Here is an 18,612-nt window from a genome sequence, read left to right on the forward strand (position 1 = left end):
AAGAGCTGCAATCCTGTTACACATTTTGGGGGCTTTTCGTTATAGGGAGGCTTAAATTTTTATTTTTACTTTTTTTTACTGTGTTGTCCTACATTAACAAAATGTGAAGAGCTAAAAGTCAGTCTGAGCTTAAGTGAGTGTTCAGTCCAACACAGAGAGGATGCACAGCTTTCTGTAGCTGGTAGCAAGTGTGGTAGAACTGTAGCTGTCACATCATCTAGCAGCCTCTGAATCATGAGCTCCAAAAATCAGGTACCCTTTTAGCACTGAATGGCTGGGAATGGATTTTGGCCCCTATCTGGATCACAGTGCAGACCTACAAATCAAAACTTAGAGGGAGGTAGCTTTTCTGAGTTTCTTCTGAGCCCCTCAACTCTTAAAAGTAGCTTTACATTTTTATTTTCTCTTATTTTGACCAAGGACAGGTTGGAACAAACGCTGAAGAACAAATTTGTGACGTAAGTTCTCTCTGAAAATTATCTGGAAGAGGGCTTTTGGGGAAAAGGTTCCTATTTTGTGTAGGTTCTTTTTCTTTCCCAACTCAATGTCTTTGGCGTTAGCATCATGTCTCTGCAAAAGCGTGAATTGCTGTTCCCTTTGCACTGTTCGCCAACTGTCCTCTCATCTCTGCATGACACTGGCATCTGAATCTGCTGGCCTTTGGCTTTGCTTCCCTGGACAATATTCTCTTTCTATCAGGATATCCTTCTTCCAGCACATACCTGCACAGTGGTTTGCTCACTGTCTTGCTTGGTTTTGGCTTTGGTGCTCTGCCTTCCTTCACACTTTCACTCCAACAGCTCCCTTTTTGTGAAACTATTTTTTGATATTTAAAAATCCCAATTGGTTTTCTATTTTGGTTGCTTGTGCAACTCCTTTTCCCAGTTCTCTGCATGCTAAAGAACTGAAGGGTTTTGGTTTCCCTCCTTGGCCCCTGAATGTCTCCTCTTCCCTACTCTTTCCTATCTCTTCAAATAGTGGCACTGTCCATCCCAAAGAACACTGTAGGGCTGCTCAGCCCAGTGCTGGTTTTCCTGTTAAGCAGCTACAGCCACACTTGGGCAACAGGATCGTTCATGATAAATCCTCCTTGTGCCTGAACAGACACCATGGGAGACCTCAGTGAAGTCACTCTCTCCCCATACCAGTCCTTCTCTCTTTGGACCTAACTGGTATTCCTGAGAGGGCAGAGTTTCACTCAGCTTCTCCCATGGTCCAAGGAAAAAGAAAGTGATGCAGCCCATCCTCCTCTCCCTCTCTGTCTCTCTCTTCATCGACTGCTGGCAGATCAGGGGCATTCCTGGGTTACACATATCACCTACATGCATTGAACCTGTGCCAGTGATAGACCTCATTTGGATCATGGCCTTGCATAACCCAAACACATGGAGCAATATATTCCTTCCTGAGGTATTTCCTCCAAAAGCCTTCCCTGTATAAGTGAAACCCTGTAGCTGGGTGTAAAGAGCTTGTGCTCTTTAGGGAATTTGGTTTATAATTTGATTTAGTCAGAGAGATGAAAATATTGTGATCAGGTTATTCTTTCTTCTCTCTGTCTGCAACATTTGCTTGGTTTGCAAAAAACTTGTCCGCAAAAGTATCTTCCACTGAGTCTTGATTTCCACTTGTCAAGACCTGCAGCATCTCTCACTGCACTTTTTCTGTTTGCTCTGCCATGATGCTTTTCTTTTGTACTGGTGGAAGTTGGTGGAGAACCTGCTCTCAGATCTGTCAGAGGAGTTGAGAAACATTGCTGCAAATAAATCTCACATTCTTTTCAAAGTAAAACAAAGATGTTTGAGCTACAAGCCCTTTGTGCTCTGGGCTGTTATTTTTACCTAACACCATCCTCAACAGCAGAGCTATGTTGTTGGAGCTATGCCGATGAGGGCACATTGTTTTCTTTTAAAAAAAAACCCTACAAATTTCTAGGAAGCAATTCTCTGCAGAACACACTTCTGACTGAAATGCATCATTGCAATAATACAAAAGTGTCTTGAGAGCTTAGCACTTCCTGCCCCGCATGTAGCTGAAGCACAGGAAAACAGGGTTCTTGCCATATAAAATGGTTTTTGGTTTCTGTCCAGAGCAGCATTGCTGGGAAGTCTGACATCACAGCACAAGTTGGCATGGTGGTGGGGAAATGCCTCACTGATTTTCCAGTGCGGCACTTAGCCAGAAAACTTTCTTGTTATTCCTTTCGTAGTTATCTTAAAGACTTTTTTTTTTTTCCCTGTTGCAGAATTTCCTACAATGAAGCAGTGGAAATTTTGAAGCAAGCTTCTCAAACTTTCACTTTCAAGCCAGAGGTAGGCAGTTGCCCGGTGGCTTGTCCCTCTGCCTGTTCGTGCACACAGCCAGCCTGAACTCTGAAATCTCATTTCTCTCTCTCTCTGGTACCACAAGAGTTGTTACTTCACACAGGTTATCTGCCTCCTGGGGTGTTTGCTCAGTTGTGACCCAGGTATTATTTTTGCCCTTTGGGACTGAAATGGGAGTAGTAGAAGGAGTAAGATCAGTAGCAGAAGAACATGTAACATTTGCAAGGAAGTGATGAGCTTGCTGTTGAAGGACCCAGGCTTTGTCAAAAGCACTTCTCTTTCCTGTATCCGAGTAGTGCCAAGTGTGTTGTGGATTCAGTAGCAGCCATCTAAGAGGGTTGCTGCGATAGTCCTCAAATAAAGGAATTATATTAGAATAGCACCAGAAGTTTGACAAAAAGCCAAAACCATGTCAAAATACCATGTAATGTAGATGTAGGTAAAGGGAATCCCTTGTCTTTCCAAAGCATAGATGTTAACTGGGAATAAGAATCACATGCTAGTCTTTCTAACACTGTTAGGTTATGGTTTTCTAAAAATCATATTTTGCCTAATTTCAAACACACACACCAGAGGGAGAGCACTTGTGGTGGTGCTCATCTCGTGTATACTGATTAATCCTAATCTCATTCTGATGGACTGAGGAAAATAACCGTCTGGTCAAAGCCTCCTTCGTGGCCGGTTGGGTAACTGTCTCGTCTCTGTGTACAAGTGGGTGCAGGACCTCAAATCCTATATCTGTACTACCTTGATCTGAGAGCAAACTCAGAATATTTTCAGATGAAGAGAGTGCAGAATATCTGTTGCCCTCTTCTCTTCCCCTTCCACTCCCCCAATATTCTTTGCACATCCTAAAGTGGGCTGAAGGTCTGTAGTCAAAAGCCACAGAATTTATAACATCACTGGAAGAAAGGAGAAGTGAAGGGCATTGCAAATGTCTAAGGTTTCTGATAACAAAGAGTTAGTTGATAGGATGCTGGGTTTTCTTAAGTGAGAATTAATGTAGCGTGTAACAGGACACAGCAGGGAAGAGAGCAGTCAGCCTAGCAAAGCTGTTTTCCATATATTGGAGGTAATACTGAAATAAGGCTGGTTTGCTGGGTTGAGTAAGCTGATTTTGGATAGGTGCCTATTTCCCTTAAGCTATGTGGAGGGTGCTTTTGGTGTTGGTTGGTTGGTTGGTTGGGTTTTTTGATGATTTGATACCAGATGCTTGGGCTTGATGCAGGGATGATCTGGCCCTGTTCTGTGGAAGATAAACCATGTTATTTTCATTGCTTTGCTCTGCCTTAAAACTCATGAAACTCTGTCTGCTTAGCAAATTTTCCCAGTGGGCTGCGTGAGGAGTTGCTGTGCTTGGTTTCGTGTTATTCAAAGCTGCACATCTCTCCTCTGCAGAGGTTTTTCTGTGTCTCTTGCCACAGTCAGGAGGCACCAAAGCAGGATCCCAGGTCCCTTTTGCTGTCTTTACAGTGGGGCTGTGACCTCCAAACGGAACATGAAAAGTACCTGTTGAAGCACTGTGGTGAGGTTCCTGTGTTTGTCATTAACTACCCATACGACCTCAAACCTTTCTACATGCGGGACAATGAAGATGGACCTCAAAACACAGTGAGTCCATGGGTCACACTTCCACCTCCTTTTTGGCTAAGCGTGTCTTAGTCTACTGATAGATAGATGAGGATGGTCTTCTGCTGGGCCTCCCACTCAAGAAGCCCAAAATAAGACATGACCATCTGGTGATCCTGTCCAGTCTTTTTCCTGTTGTAGAAGAAATCACCAAAGCAGAAACAACAGGAGGAGGAAGATTCAGGATTTGGATAGCATTAAGTTTTTGCTTAAGGCCCTTAAGATAGGTTTGCCATAGGTTATTCCTTTTCCTGATAAACTTCAGTACTACTAGGTGAAATGCCTAGAATTGCATAGCTCCAAGCAGTTCACGATTCTCTTGTCGTCCAAATCTACCATCCATGTAATCCTCAAATAGCAGATGGACACAGGATGTAAACTCTTCCTCCACAAGTCTCATGCTCTGGAGATATGATATCCCAATTGAACTGAGACAACCTGAAACATTACTTCTACTAAAAAGAGAAACTACCCCACTGTGTGCCACTGTCACTTCACTGGCTTTAATTCTAGCAACAGTTCAGCTTTGGGATAAGAGAAGTAACTCTACAAAACAGAGAAGAAAACCAGCCCAAACCTAACAGTTTAGGTGATAACACTGGGATCCTAACACTTGGATCAGCACATCAGTGCCATTGGTCCATTCATATCATTACCACTAGAGCTGGCTCAAGGAATGGGGGCAGACAGCGTAAACACAAGTTACAAGCATCAGTGCAGCTTAAACTCTAAGGAAAACAGGGCTTTGGGAAACTTGCCCATGTGTCTTTGCCTCCTTGTGAGCTGCTGTTGGGTTTTTTATACCCTGCACAGGCTTGCTTACATGCATAGGTGGTCACCAAAATAACCTGGTGGGATTCAGTTCACACCGCCTGCTGTAGATGTCCTCAGTCTGGACCATCACTGTACTTGTTTAGGTTTTCTGTAGACTTACTGATGTTTATCATTGTAAAGTTCCCTCCCATCAACAAGGGACTTTGCAAGCATTTACAAATAGTTACTTAAGTGTCCTGGACTCAATAAAAGAATTACAGAAGGTTTTTACAAACAGCTATCCAGTGTCAACTGTACTTCTGCTGTAGACTGTATGGCTACACGGCATGACTTAATGTTAGGTTTCTTTCTTTTAAGGTTGCAGCTGTTGATCTCCTTGTACCAGGAATAGGGGAGTTGTGTGGAGGCAGCTTGAGAGAGGAGCGACTGCCCTTCCTCGAATCACGCTTGCAGAGGTATGGAAAACCCACAGGTACCAGGAGACTAGCCTGACCAAGAGAGTGTTTCAGCAGCTCTCAGTGGTTGGCAAAACAGAGAACTGGAAGGGCAGCTAATGCTTTTTTAAAAATCCTTATTTGTTGTCTTTGAGATGTCTATTTATCCCAGTAGGTGAACTGATGAAGAAAGTCTTGTGCTTCTGCTGTAGGTATGCAAAGTGCCTCTCTGTTTTAGCTCATTGCTGGAGAGTTTGTTTTACACTAGGAGGCCAGGGCAGCAGAATGCCTCAGCTCTGCTGGGACTGTCTGGGTCTGGTGTGAGGCACTTCATCCTTGAGCCTTTTCTTCACAGCTTTTGTGGCTGAGAGTGGATTGCGAAGGTGGAAGTTATCACGTAGACAGAGCTTAGATGTATTTGTCATCACATTCTGTAACTGAGAAACTGCAGTTTTGGTTGGAAGCATTCCTAGCTGTGATGCAGTTGGCCTCAGTGGCATCTTTTAAGAGAATACAGTTCTTTGCTAACAGTTTGGTGGGAAGCTTCATTGGAAGTGCTTGGGACCTGTACTGAGTCATATTACTCTTTCCCTGCTGCTTTGTTCTGGGTTGTGTGACTTTGAGTAATTTTAGGCTAAATTCAGTGTCAGAGTATCAAAGCTGCTGTTTAGTTAACAATAATTGACATCATAGATGGGGTAATTCGCCATAGACAATTACTCCCTGGATCCTGTCTGTTCAAAAGAACCTTTCATAACTCAGATGAGTCCATTTGGGCCGGTTGTACACTTGTGCATAGCAATTTAGGAGCAGGATTAATCCCAGAGTAACATCATTTGCACTTTGGGAATGAATTTGTTGCTTAAATCAGCTGCATGCTCACAGAGATATATCTAGTCAGTGGTGAAGAGCAAAATCCATTTCAGCATAATGAATCCAAAAGGTGCCAGGCAATTAAAATCACCAGAGCATTGGTTCTCAATTTGTGGTGTAGGATGATATTATTCCCTGTGCTTCCTGTTACTCTCCCTGCGAACTCTCCCAAAGCAGACATCCTTCAGCTGAAGCAAAGTACAATGTTGCCTGCTGCACTTTTTCACTTGAAATTTTTGCTACTGAGATCTAGAGTCCAGAGCCCTCAAAGTGTGGGTCTGCAGGAGTGGTCCTTATGGAGGTTGAAGACAGACTTTCTTGTTCATCAGGAAAGTCATAGGAAGTATTTCAAGCTACAAATGGGGTGTGTCTTCAGTGACCTTAAAGTACAGCTCTGCATTGAAGATGACCTAGAAAAATAACACCTCTTTTCACTTGTTTTTCTTAATTTTGAGTACTCGGGATCAGATCTGCTGAGCCCAAATACTTTGTTAAGGCTTTTAAATTATACTTCCTGCAGACCTAGCAGAACTAAGAGAGTTAAAAAACGGGGATCTTGTCTCCTTACACACACTTCATACAGTAGCTCCCCAAGTCCTACTCAGGGATGGCTGCAATGCGCTGAAGATGAGAGAAGTGGTCTTTCTTTGCCTATAGTTCTCTGTTTGTGTTCAGAGAAGTGGAGAAAAAAACCACAACAATTTCTCTCTGACTCTGCTAGGGCAGGAAAACAGGGGAGAGTGCACTGGTGGCAATTAGAAAAAGATGTATTTTATTTAGGAGTTTTGCAGAAGTTGACACACATTAATAAAGCCATGGGAGTTCAGTGGTTTTATTTCATTATGGAAGGGGAGCCACATAGCCATACGTGAATAGATTTTGACTCACTCATAAATGAGGTTGGCTATATGTAATTGTAAATTTAATATTCAGGCCTGTACTCTCCAAACATTCACAAGTAGTTTACTGATATGCTTGAAGTTAAGAGCATGCACAATCTGGGATCAACCCTGTATGTTGACAAATGACCTTTACATTTTAAGAAGCGTGTGGGGAATCTGTTCAAGATTGTCTGCCAGTTACCAGAACTGACAGCCACTGATCATGTCTTCCCTTAATGTCCTACTATTCCTTTTTGGACTGAGTTTAATCATCAGACCCTCCCTTTTCTTGTAGCATTCTCTTCCAGGCAAGTGCTGCTTGTGTGGATCTCCTGTGTTCCTTTACTTACAAGGTGTTTTCTTTTTGTTCCACAGATTAGGACTCGCAGATGCGTACCAATGGTAAGACACTATCTTGGTCTGCAAGCTGTTTTTCTTCTTTTGAGATTCTTTAAACAACTGTTTCATTTTTTTGATCCTGTTCTTGAGGGGATGTTTTCTGGCCCAGTTGTCCTGCCATCACTGCCAATCTAAATGGAACAGCTGGTTCATTTAAACAAGGTTTAATCTAATGCCACTTAGTTTATCTTCCCAATTTGTCCACTCACAGTACAGGTTACTCCTTTCAGGATTTCATAAAGTGGATTAATTTACAACCCATCAGTGATTTTTGATATTAAATCATTAAGCTGCGTTCCATGTTGAACAGATTCTGACCGCCATTGCATGAGAGAAACAGGTTACAGAACCACAAGCAATGTGTGACCTTTAACAGCTCTATGAATAACTCCCTTTGCAATTGACAGGGCAGTTGGGTTGAAAAATCTTTCCTAACAAAGCGGTTGAAGCAATTAAAACTGTCCTGCTAAGGAGACAGAACAGCCTTTGAATTAATGGTTTAGCCTATTAAAATGACAGAAAGATCTTAGTGTTCCTCTTGACAAGTGTTTCTTGGTCTCTGCTTTGTCACTGCTACTGAGAGGTGATAGTGCAGAGAATTTTAAATTTAGAAGAGTATATTCAAATACTCTGCAGCATTTGGAATGATCATTAGGGAGGCTGCCTTGAAAAAAAGCAGAGTAAGTGTAGGATTCTTCACTCTCCTCTTCCCACAATATGAAGTCACTTAGGAACAGCCCAGTGCATGTCAGATGTTTCCATCATCCATTTGCAAACAGGGTGAATGAAATGTCTTCCTTTATTGTTTGGGTTTATGGGCCAGAATACACCATATCACTTCATCTGAGGGAAGGTTTATCCTGACCAAGGATGATCAGGTGTGTGGTTAGATGCTGAGGTATAGCCTGAGGAAGTCTGGTGTTCAGTGGCAGAACCTTCCAACACTACAAAGGTAGCTCAGCCCTGCCTCATGCTTCCCTCAAGAGAAGATTAAGACATCGCCCATCATCCGATTGCATTTTCATGGATATGTAGGAATCATGTTCTGGAAACTCTTTCCTCCTGTGATCTCTTTTTGGAGGCGACTTCCTCCTCTATTCCCTCCACTACACCACAGATGGTGTGACTTCCCAGAGAAGATTAAAACTGTTCTTACCCCTTGTCACAGCAGTGTCTGGTGTCCTAGGAAGGTGCAGGATAGGAGTAACATAAGATGCTTCTGGACTCCAGTCCACAATCTGCCAGAAAACAGGTGGGTGGTTTGCCAGCATCCATCTTTTTAGTGGAGGTGGCAGGAGAGACTGAAATTAATCTCCTCCAATTTAGTGATTGAATTTAGTCTCCAAAGCTGGCTCACAAACTCCTTGAAGAACAGTTGAGTCATTCCTTTTTAAATATAATATTTGCTGACTTTAGAATGGGCAGCTGTATGAGATGTGGACCCTTTTGAAATCCTTTGTATATTGCCATATCTCTGTTTCTACCTGTTTCCTTCTCTCACTGAGCATGAGGATATTATGGGGGTTCGCCACCTCTAGAACAGCTTCAGGAGTGCTTTGTCTGTGGGAGAATCATTGAGCAAAGAGGCAACTGATGATCTGAAATACTGTTGTGCTTCTGCCCATTCCTACCTTTTAGAATGCTTTTCAAAAAAGGTAGATAAAGGGAATGGTCAAAGTCCTCTGAATCTTCTTCAGTTCACCTCATCTTTCCTGTTGTGCAGGTTTCTTTCCATAAAGACTATGAGTTGCAAAAGTATTTGGCTTGATTTTGCAGACTTATTTTATCTTATTTTGACACTCCTTCCTTTGAACTGTAGTCAGAAAAGAGCTCAGTACTGTAGATGCTGATCTTGGCTAGCCTTGAAGAGGTCTGTGGAAGTTAAGTGGGAAAGTCAGGCGATCGGAGTTTACTCTGGGAAGTCACTTGCTTTCTCTGTGACCAGGGAGTATTGAGTATATTGCCTTGTAAATGGGGCAAAGATCCTGCCTGCAGCCTCCAGGTGCCAGCTTAGCATGAGCAATAACAAAGCAGGTACTTTGTAACGGACAATGTGTCCCCACTACCATCAATCAGTTTGAGCAGCATTTCAGACGGTCTTTCTACATGTAAGGCATCCATTTCCTCACTCTGACTATCATCATGCACATCAGTGGAGAAGATCATAGAATCATACAATAGTTTGGGTTGGAAGGGACCTTTAAAGGCCATCTAGTCCAATCCCCTGCCATGAGCACGTTCAACTCATGAACCTAGTTGAACTCTAGTTGAGTCTTCAACTAGAGCAGGTTGCTCAGAGTCCTGTCCAACCTGACCTGGGATGTTTCCAGGGATGGGGCATTGACCACCTCTCTGGGCAACCTGGGCCAGTCTAAGTGTAAGATGGCCTCGTACTGAACCATTTACAGTCCAGGTGCCTTTCTGATCCTCTGGTGTAATGCTGGTGAAATTACACAGTGGCGGAGCAGGTGTTATCTGCTGTCTTAGAATGGATATTATTGTTTTGTCTTGGCCTTGCTCCTGCTCTAGATGGAGAAGATTGAGCTGTGTTGGGCTTTTTGATTTCTAATTTTCTTTGAGGCTTGAATGCTGGAGTGTTCTTTTGGGTCCTCATGTCGCAAGGTAGAAAGGAAGAGCTGGACTTAAGGAAAAGCAGCGCTGGTGAGCCACTTCCAATCCACTGCCAGTGACAGCATTCATATCATCCTTTAACATCCTTCAGAGCCCAGCAAAAACAGGTAGCCCTTCACTGTTCTTGACAGGTGCCTGATCCTATTACTTCTGCTCTGGGGAGAAACCATAGCGCTGTGCTGGGCCATACAGAGGCAGGCAGAAAATCAGTGCGAAAGCTAGCCAAAATATGCCCAAATCCCACTTGTGTCAATGGGAGTGTTTTAGACTGACCTCCTTGAATGCTTTTTTTGTGGATTCCCAAAAAGTTGTAGCAGAACAGAAGCTCTCTCTCTCTTTTGGTTTCACCAAAGACAGCATTTTTCCCAGCATCAGAACCTGGTGATACTTTGCATATTTATTTCCTGAAACATTCAACAAAACGGTCTTTCAAATGTCATTTCACTGGTAGTTCTTCATTACCCTCATTTTTTTTCTTTTTTTTCCAGTAGAATATTCAACTTCATGAACTGCGATATCTTTGTTCTTTCAGCCTTACTTTTTTCAAACTGGCTGCAGAAGCTTCAGTATAACAAGAGGGTTACATAAAAGATCAAGATCATATTTGTTTTGAAAGGAGACCGAAAAGAATACATTCTGCTTTTGAATGGTCACTGAGAGCGCTGATCTTCATAGTGCCTTGCTGTGTAGCACAGGAGCTCGTGATGATGATAAAAGGGTATAGATTTTTAAAAGGATAAAAGGAAATGCTTTTCTAACTTGGCACAATAACAAGCTTTTGGAATTCATTGCCGGGGGACATTGTTGCAGCACATACTTTAGTAAGATTCAAATCTCTGAAGAACTACAAGTCCTCCAGGTCCAGAACATGAACTCCAGGGCTTAGCTGGGGTCGCGGAAACTTATTTCCTTGGAGGAGTAATGTTGCACAGTCCCCCAGTTGCCAATGGAGGGCTCAGCTCTCCTCTTAAGTATGAGCTACTGGGAGAAATATCTAGGCTAGTTCATGACTGTTTTTGAGGTGAGAAACCTGCAATGTCTGGAGACTACTGAATGAAGGAAAACCTCAGGGAGCATTTTCGAGCCTAAAGAGAATTTTCTCTTCATCTGCAGGCAGTTACTTTTTCTTTCATCTGGGGAGAATGGAAAATTTCTCAATTCCTTTGCTTCTTCTAAGCACAGTCATCAGAAAGGATTCACGGGGTTGATCCTCAGCATGTTTAATTCAATGGACTTTTTCCATTTACTTTAATGGGTTTTGTTTCGCTCCTTTTGCCAAAATGGCTTCTCAGAGTGCTTTGAGATCTACAGATGAAAGCCCTGGATAAGCAAGGGTAGAATTTATTATTATTGTTCATCTGGAAGAAGCTGAATTATTTCATCTCCTTACAATAACTTTATAAACTCTGATGCCAGCAAAAGGGGAGAAAAGATGCTAGGCTTAGCCTCAACTGTCTTTATACAGGTATGTTTATAGGCATCATCAGAAATGTTGGTGCTGTTATTTATATTACTAGTTGCAACTACAGTTGTCACCGTCTGGTTTGCCAGTTCTACTCAGAACTACTGAGCTGGTACGGGTTGATCTGCCACGGGCAGCACCCATATCCCTCACATTTCTAAGGTCTTTCCTATTTCACAAGTCACCACCCTCAGCATCAGATCTGCCCATCATCTTCCGTGCAAACCCTTGAAAAGCTACTAAGTGGAGCTCCCCGGGGGCAGTTCCCAGTGTATTAGGGAAAACTCAGCTTCTTAATGCACTGTGGGTGAAGTGGATAGCGATGAAGACCACCATGCTGTTGCACAGCCTACGTGTTCATATCCTAAGCATAATCTTCGTCACAAGGTGTGGGGTGGATACAACAGAGCCTTAGCGAGGCAAGCCAACCCCCAGCGGTGCAGACAGAAAGCACATGGGTCCCAGGGATCAGAGGATGCATGTCCCACTCTTGAACCTGCTCTTCAGCTTGTGGTATAGGCATAACTGCACATTGTGTGTCAGTGCTAGTAGGAAGAGGTAAGAAGTTCTGCTTCTGGTTTTACTACTTGGATTGTGGAGTGGAGGAGAAAAAACAGTGGGGAAAAAATCCTGAAGATTGGATTGAGTGTAATAAATGGCTTCCCAGATTTGAAGTACTGTTAATGAACTGCAAGGAAGAAATAATATTTCATGGTATAAAAGGCATTCTGTCAAACCAAGTCTGCCAGGTCAATCTCGTGCAGCTGTAGAATTTGTTGGAGAATATTTCTGTTTTGTAAGTCGAGGTGATCAGTGGCATTACCTTGGCTTCACTGTTAAAATGTAGTCTTCAAGCCAACAAAATTTTGAAGCACATCGAACTCCAAGCAAGTACACTCATATATATTTAAGCAAGTACACTTAAATATATATGTCTATTTTACATACAAGTATACATAAACGTATATAAACACTTACATATACACACACAGTATAAAATACACTTCTTCCTTGAAGTTCATTAACGGTTTGGGAAGCCATTTATTACTATCAATCCACTCTTAATTTTTTTTTCCACAGTTCTTTTTCCCCTCCACTCCACTGCCTAAGCAGTAAAACATATATATATATTTATATTTAAGTGTACTTGATTTTTTTAAATTGGGATGATAAAATATTCATACATGAAGATTAGAAGCATGTAATACATCTGGAGTCACTCAGTCCCTTACTGGTGCATTCATATAAAGAAGAATAACTTTGTGGCCTCAGCAAGCTCAGAAGCGGCCCCATAAATCAGTATAACCACTGAGATGTTTTTCACTCCTATTAAAATAAAACTGTTGGTGACAATTTATAGCTGCAAATATAGTTCCTGTGTATCGCATCCGTTACAGTCTAACTGGGAAGGGGGGAACTCTAAAGAAGAACTATCATAAACTTGTTGACACCAATATATTTGGAATACCTGCTTCCAGACGTTTTCTGAGTTTTCTGTGCACAACAGGTGCTGTTCTGCAAAATGAAATGTCTTGTTCCAGATCTCATTTTTGGAGAAGATATGTCCAAGATTTTTTGCTGACTTACTGTGGAAATAAATGAATCAGTCTGTAAGAGTGATTGGGGGAAAAGTAACAAAAAGCAATCATAATTACCTTAAAAGGAAAAAAAAATCTGAAGGAATATTCAGCAGACAGCAAGACCTATTTAGGCTTCTGAAGAAATTACTGGAAATGAAATTACTTAGACTACTGAAGAGAAGACAGAAGATGAAAGAATTTATTGTAGGGCAGATTTCAGCACCAGCATGGCAAGGGCTGAACAAACCCAAGCAGGCAACTCCATCTCCCACAGTGGAAATATTTTGTGCTTCTGTAGGAACCTGGGTTTGTGCCTCTGCTAGGAATATTTTAGATAATAAAACTTACAAAGATGTTCTCAGTATGATCTCAGTATGATCAAAGCTATGATGTTAAAGCTTTTCTTCATACCCAGATGAGTTCTTGCTCCTAAACACTCCTAAACATGCTTTTAGCCTCTTGACAAAGCATAGCTATGCTGGTTTGAAAGTGTTTGCACTTGGGGTTTCTGCTAATACAATTCTGCCTGTTGGGGAGCTGCACCTCTTCACACCCCTGACCAACGCTGGCTGTGTTGGCAGAAATCCACAGTGGTTAGGGTCAAAGGGAAGTAATTAAGATGGAAAGCAAAACCCTAGACAAAAAGCTCACTCTAATTACCTCAGCATAACCATGCTGCAAATATAACTGTCTGTTTAAATTACAGGTATCTAGACCTCCGAAAATTCGGCTCAGTTCCTCATGGAGGCTTCGGAATGGGGTTTGAACGCTACCTGCAGTACATCTTGGGAGTTGACAATATCAAAGATGTTATTCCTTTCCCCAGATTTCCTCACTCCTGTCTCCTGTAGCTCAGCAGTTGACTCACGTGGAGAAAACTGCTGGTGTGACGATATGTATATAAAGTATTAGGGTATGACTAAGTGTGTTTTAGTAGGAAAACAAGATCATTTTTATATTGGTGAAACTCTTGGTAAATGTAATGCTGGCTCATTGAAAATAATATATGTTCTGATGAGATTATGGAAGCACACTTGCAGTTAATTTGATGGCAGTTCATGTCTTCAGTGTCCTTCAGGAGTACTAGTAAGTCCCACTTAACTAAAGGGTTAAGATTCTCGTGAGACTAGTACAAGCCATGGAGATACTGAATAAGTGTTGTTGGGAGATAGTGGGGGTTTTCTGTGAAATATTAATAAGGAGGTGTGACCTAAAATGGACTGGGAGCCAGGACTGCTGTGAGGCTTTAATAGGTTTTAATTAAATGCCTGCACAGGGCTTTGAAGATTGAGTGTTATAAAATTGTGAAGTACTGTCATGGCTGTGATGCACTGGCTCTTACGAAATGGCTACTCTAAAGCATCATTCTCCCCACCACGAGTTAAAAGCAAATATTGTTTACCTTGGAAAAATCAGGCAAACCTAGCAAGGAAAAATGTCATATTGGAACTGCTGGAGTGAATTAGGTGAATGATGTTTGATTTTGTGAATCATCAATAAAGATGTACACTGGGTTCTTTTGTAACTCTGGTTTCTTCTTCTGTTACAAAACTGTAGCACTCAGCGTCATAGTGTTTCCTCCAGTGACTTTGGTACATGTTTCCTTTTCTGTATACCCAAATTAGTTGCAAAACTTCTGCAGGAGAGATCTGTTTTCTGTCTCGAAGAGATCACATGGTCATAGCAGAAAAAAATGTTCAGTTAGCTGAATGTTCATTCATCTCTCCAGAGCCAACTTGCAGTTTATTGGTGTTTTCTTGTTGTTGCTTTGGTTTTTTTGTTGTTATTGAGAAAAATCCCTCATGTGTTCATTGGACCAAGCAGTTTTGGCTATATTTTGAAACAACCAACATATACTCCCAAGCATTGCATACGTATTAAGTAATTGCTTAAAACTGTAGGATCCGAACTCCTTGCAGTCTTTAATGGGTTTATGCTTTTAGCTTCCCTGCTTGGTAAAAAAAATATTAATTTCTGTTTTGAAGACAGGTTTATGGGAAGATCAAGTGACTTGCCTAAGGCAATTGGAAACTAGTGGTTTATTTGGGACTTGAACTGAGGGTTTCCAGCATCCCTCTTCCCTTCCAAATTATCACAATCTAGAAAATGGTCATTTGCATAGTGCTTACTACTCTGGTGCCCAAGACGGCTGCAGTATAAACAATATATATAAAGAGAAAAAAGCAAGGTGGCAACCTCATTGCTAATGATCCCCATGTAAAATGGCACATACAACGTGAAGTGGCTGCAGAACAGCCGTGAAGACTTCTTTTCCAAGTAGATAAAAGAGATTGAAAAAGAGTAATCAACTAGCATTGGGCTGGTAATATTGCATTCACAGTTCTCTCTGGTAGAGCTGTATAATACTGCACCTGCAGTATCTAAAAATACATATTTATGTCATGTGGCACCTGCCATGATTCAGTTTGGTCCACAGGTGGGGCTTTTACATGTTATGATCATGCAAACAACATCACCACAAGGTCAGTACTTTGGGGTGTTTGTTGCATGCACTGAGACATCCCCAGCATATCAATTTTTTTTCATATCTCTGTCATCTATTTGATTAGGCAGGTGTTAACTGTGCATTTGCTGGTTTGCCTTTCCCGGTACAGCCTTGCGTTGGTAAGTCTGGTTTCATGAAACAATTCAAGCACCTGCCTTCTCTTTGAAACCACGGAAACGTTCCTACATCAGACACCCGAGTATCCTCCTGCATTTGGACCATCTCTCCTTTTAATGCTTTGTCTTAAATGTTATTGCTGGCCTTTAAGGAATTACTTCTCTCAGCAGAAAGATGTGGAAAGAGTACAGCTGCCAAACAGCCCCATCCATACCATGTTCCTAAATAACTTTGGATGAGCAGGTGTCCTTATTGAGATCCTTAGTCACTGGTTCTGTCACAGTTGCTGTAAATGAGACTGCTTGAACTGGAAGCTCATCTGCTGAAAACAGAGTGGGTGGATGGCAAAACCATCTCCCATCCACTCTGCTTTCATCCCTGCAGCAGCTCTGGGCTGGCTGCGTCGGTTCTGGCATCAAGCGGGCTGTTGTCAGCGGGAGGTTGTTGATCACGCTGCGAGATGCCAGATCTGATGATGGGCAGGGTGGGGCTAAACAGCGACAGGTGAAAAACAAGGTGTAGAGGAGAAGACAATAGAAGGTGCTAAAAAGTTACAGGATGATGTGGCATGAGTCACAAGCTACAGGGAAGGGTAGCAGGACTGTTTCAAACAGGCTTGCAGAGTGGCTGTCGGGGCCTTATGTGAGGTGACAGCTTGCAAGAACCAAGGACTGGTATCATCCACCCTTCATTCTTTGCCTTGATAAGAGGTTGTTCCAGGACAGAAGGAAAAGGTTGAACCTTTGATTTATAGATAGGTAGGCATACAAACGAATGTCAAAGGTTTTGGGGTTTAAATTTTGTTTGGTTTTGGGGTTGGGTTTCTTTTGTTTGTTTTTTCTGGTTGCAGCCATTGGAGAAAGGCAGATTTTTAAGGAAGATGTAGCAACTACCTGAAAGGAGGTTGTAGTGAGGTGGCTGTTGGTCTCTTCTCCCAAGTAAATAGCGATAGGACGAGAGGAAACGGCCTCAAGTTGCACCAGGGGAGGGTCATATTGGATATTGGGAAAAATTTCTTTACTGAAAGAGTGGTCAAACATTGGAACAGGCTGCCCAGGGAAGTGGTGGAGTCACCATCACTGGAGGCGTTCAAAAAACATGTATATGTGGCGCTTCAGGACATGGTTCAGTGGGCATGGTGGTGTTGGGTTGACAGTTGGACTTGATGATCTTAGAGGTATTTTCCAGCCTTAATGATTCTATGATTCTGTGATTCTCAGGATGCATCATGAGTGATTCTTGGTGTGTTTCTGACTGTGTGTCCAGGAGGAGCAGTCTCCCCAGTCTTCTACATGTATTTCTATTTCATTCAAAGATACTCGGTGAGTTGGAGATCAATGGATGAGGCTGAGCTAAGGGGTCATTGCCCTTGGATCTAAAAGCTACCCCCCGATAGCTGGCGGAATGAGTGGGAGAGCAGGTTTGTTCCCAGCAGAACTAACCACATGAACGTTCAGGCTCAGAAGGGAGAAGAAAGGGTTGTCCAGTCTTGTAAACAGCCTTCAACATGCATTGTTTTTCCTAGCGGTGGGAGAGAGGAGAAGGTAGAGACTGAGGACCGTGTGCGTGATGATACTGCTTAGGGTTAATACCGAGACTGGTGTTCTTGTGAGAAGCTTGATTTATGGGTACCCAGCAAGGGTGGGAGCCTCTCTTTCCCTCCAGGCTGGCATTGTTCACCTCGTGCTATGTATATATAACATTGGCTGGTATTGCCAAGGAATGCGACGTGTTTTCCCTGGGATTTCCATGTGGAATGTCATGTATTTCCTTCGAATCTCCTATCCCGGAATGAAACGGAAGTTAATCTGGAGGACAGGGGAGGTCGTTCCTCTTGGACATGTAGACTGGGAAACGCACTGAGAATTTCTTAGATTTAAGCAGTTTTCCTTGCTACATCTTCTCATAGAGTCTGCACTGTGACAATCGCTGAAGCCAGCTAAAAACTCTGACACTTCTTCAAATAAAAAGCTGTTATTCTTTGCACACAGGAGTCATCTCTTAGCCTGAGCATGCAGTGCAGTAGCTTACATTGGGGTGTTTTCAGGGCGGTAAGCAGGCAGCTCTCAAGCCCAGGTGACCAGCGCGGTCTCTGCTAGCGTCCTTTCGGTAAGTATTTGTTCAAGTTTCAGTTCCTCAGCAGCCAGTACTGCCTCTTTTCAGGTTTGTCCTCACTTTGAGCTTCAGAGGAAAGAGTCGGTGTCATTGATTACTGTGTCTGGGGCTTTGCAACATTAGGACAGAGCGATGGGAGAGCAACACCGGTGGGAATAAAAGAGCAATGCCATAAACTTTGCATAACCAAATGACAGCCTCTCAGAAGAGTGTTTAGAGGAAAACCTTTGTTTTCACTTCAAGAATATCAGATAATCTCTTTACTTAAGATTTTTATGTGCGGGATCAAAGTGTCCCAAAGTACTCTATTTTTAATTAAAAATAATACCTGCAGAACTAATACCAGGTCTCAGTCTTTCCGGTTTGAAATCCACAGGAGAGCAAAGGCATGCTCTGAAGCTAATAGTAGAGGTTGTTGTTCTCTCCTTTATGATTTATACTGTGATACTACGGCAGTGTCTAGATCTTGGACTGTTGTACTAGCTTCCATACAAGCATAGATGAAAAGATACATTGCTGGGCCAAATGTTTAGAAGTCAGCAGAGCAGCGCAGGGATTTCAGCTGAATTACCTATATTCAGGCCCCGAGACCTGGGTAAAAAGCAGCAAGATGTCCAGCTCAGCAGTCCCCTCTCCAGTTTATTTGGTAGTAGTTGTAATTCATAAAACATCACTTGTTTGTGAGTGAATGCCAAGACTTTGATGGAAAATGTAACGTACAGTGTTGCTTGCTGGACTAATATTGATTGTTTTGGAAATAGCTTATAGATGTGTTTTTCTTTGGGGGGAGCAGGGGACTAATTTGCCAAGAAACACTTTGGTCATTGTTTCCATTAAATGTGTGTATAGAGATAAATGTGGTTTTGCTGCTGCTGAAACCAATAATAGTC

The 18,612-nt window shown here is 42.4% G+C and overlaps 1 protein-coding gene across 1 annotated transcript in view; it reads left to right on the forward strand.

The window, feature by feature from the left end:
* The window catches only part of NARS2 (asparaginyl-tRNA synthetase 2, mitochondrial), a gene marked incomplete at both ends in the record, with an annotated part of 57,899 nt that extends 44,064 nt beyond the window's left edge, over positions 1 to 13,835 (forward strand). The window contains 6 exons of the mRNA XM_082014276.1: positions 421 to 458; positions 2,243 to 2,309; positions 3,795 to 3,932; positions 5,082 to 5,179; positions 7,288 to 7,314; positions 13,691 to 13,835. Coding sequence (XP_081870402.1) covers positions 421 to 458; positions 2,243 to 2,309; positions 3,795 to 3,932; positions 5,082 to 5,179; positions 7,288 to 7,314; positions 13,691 to 13,835 — 513 coding nt within the window. The remainder of the gene's footprint in view (positions 1 to 420; positions 459 to 2,242; positions 2,310 to 3,794; positions 3,933 to 5,081; positions 5,180 to 7,287; positions 7,315 to 13,690) is intronic.
* Positions 13,836 to 18,612: the final 4,777 nt, after the last annotated feature.

Source organism: Phaethon aethereus (genome assembly GCF_964289735.1).
Source record: "Phaethon aethereus genome assembly, chromosome: 1".
Taxonomy (NCBI): domain Eukaryota; kingdom Metazoa; phylum Chordata; class Aves; order Phaethontiformes; family Phaethontidae; genus Phaethon; species Phaethon aethereus.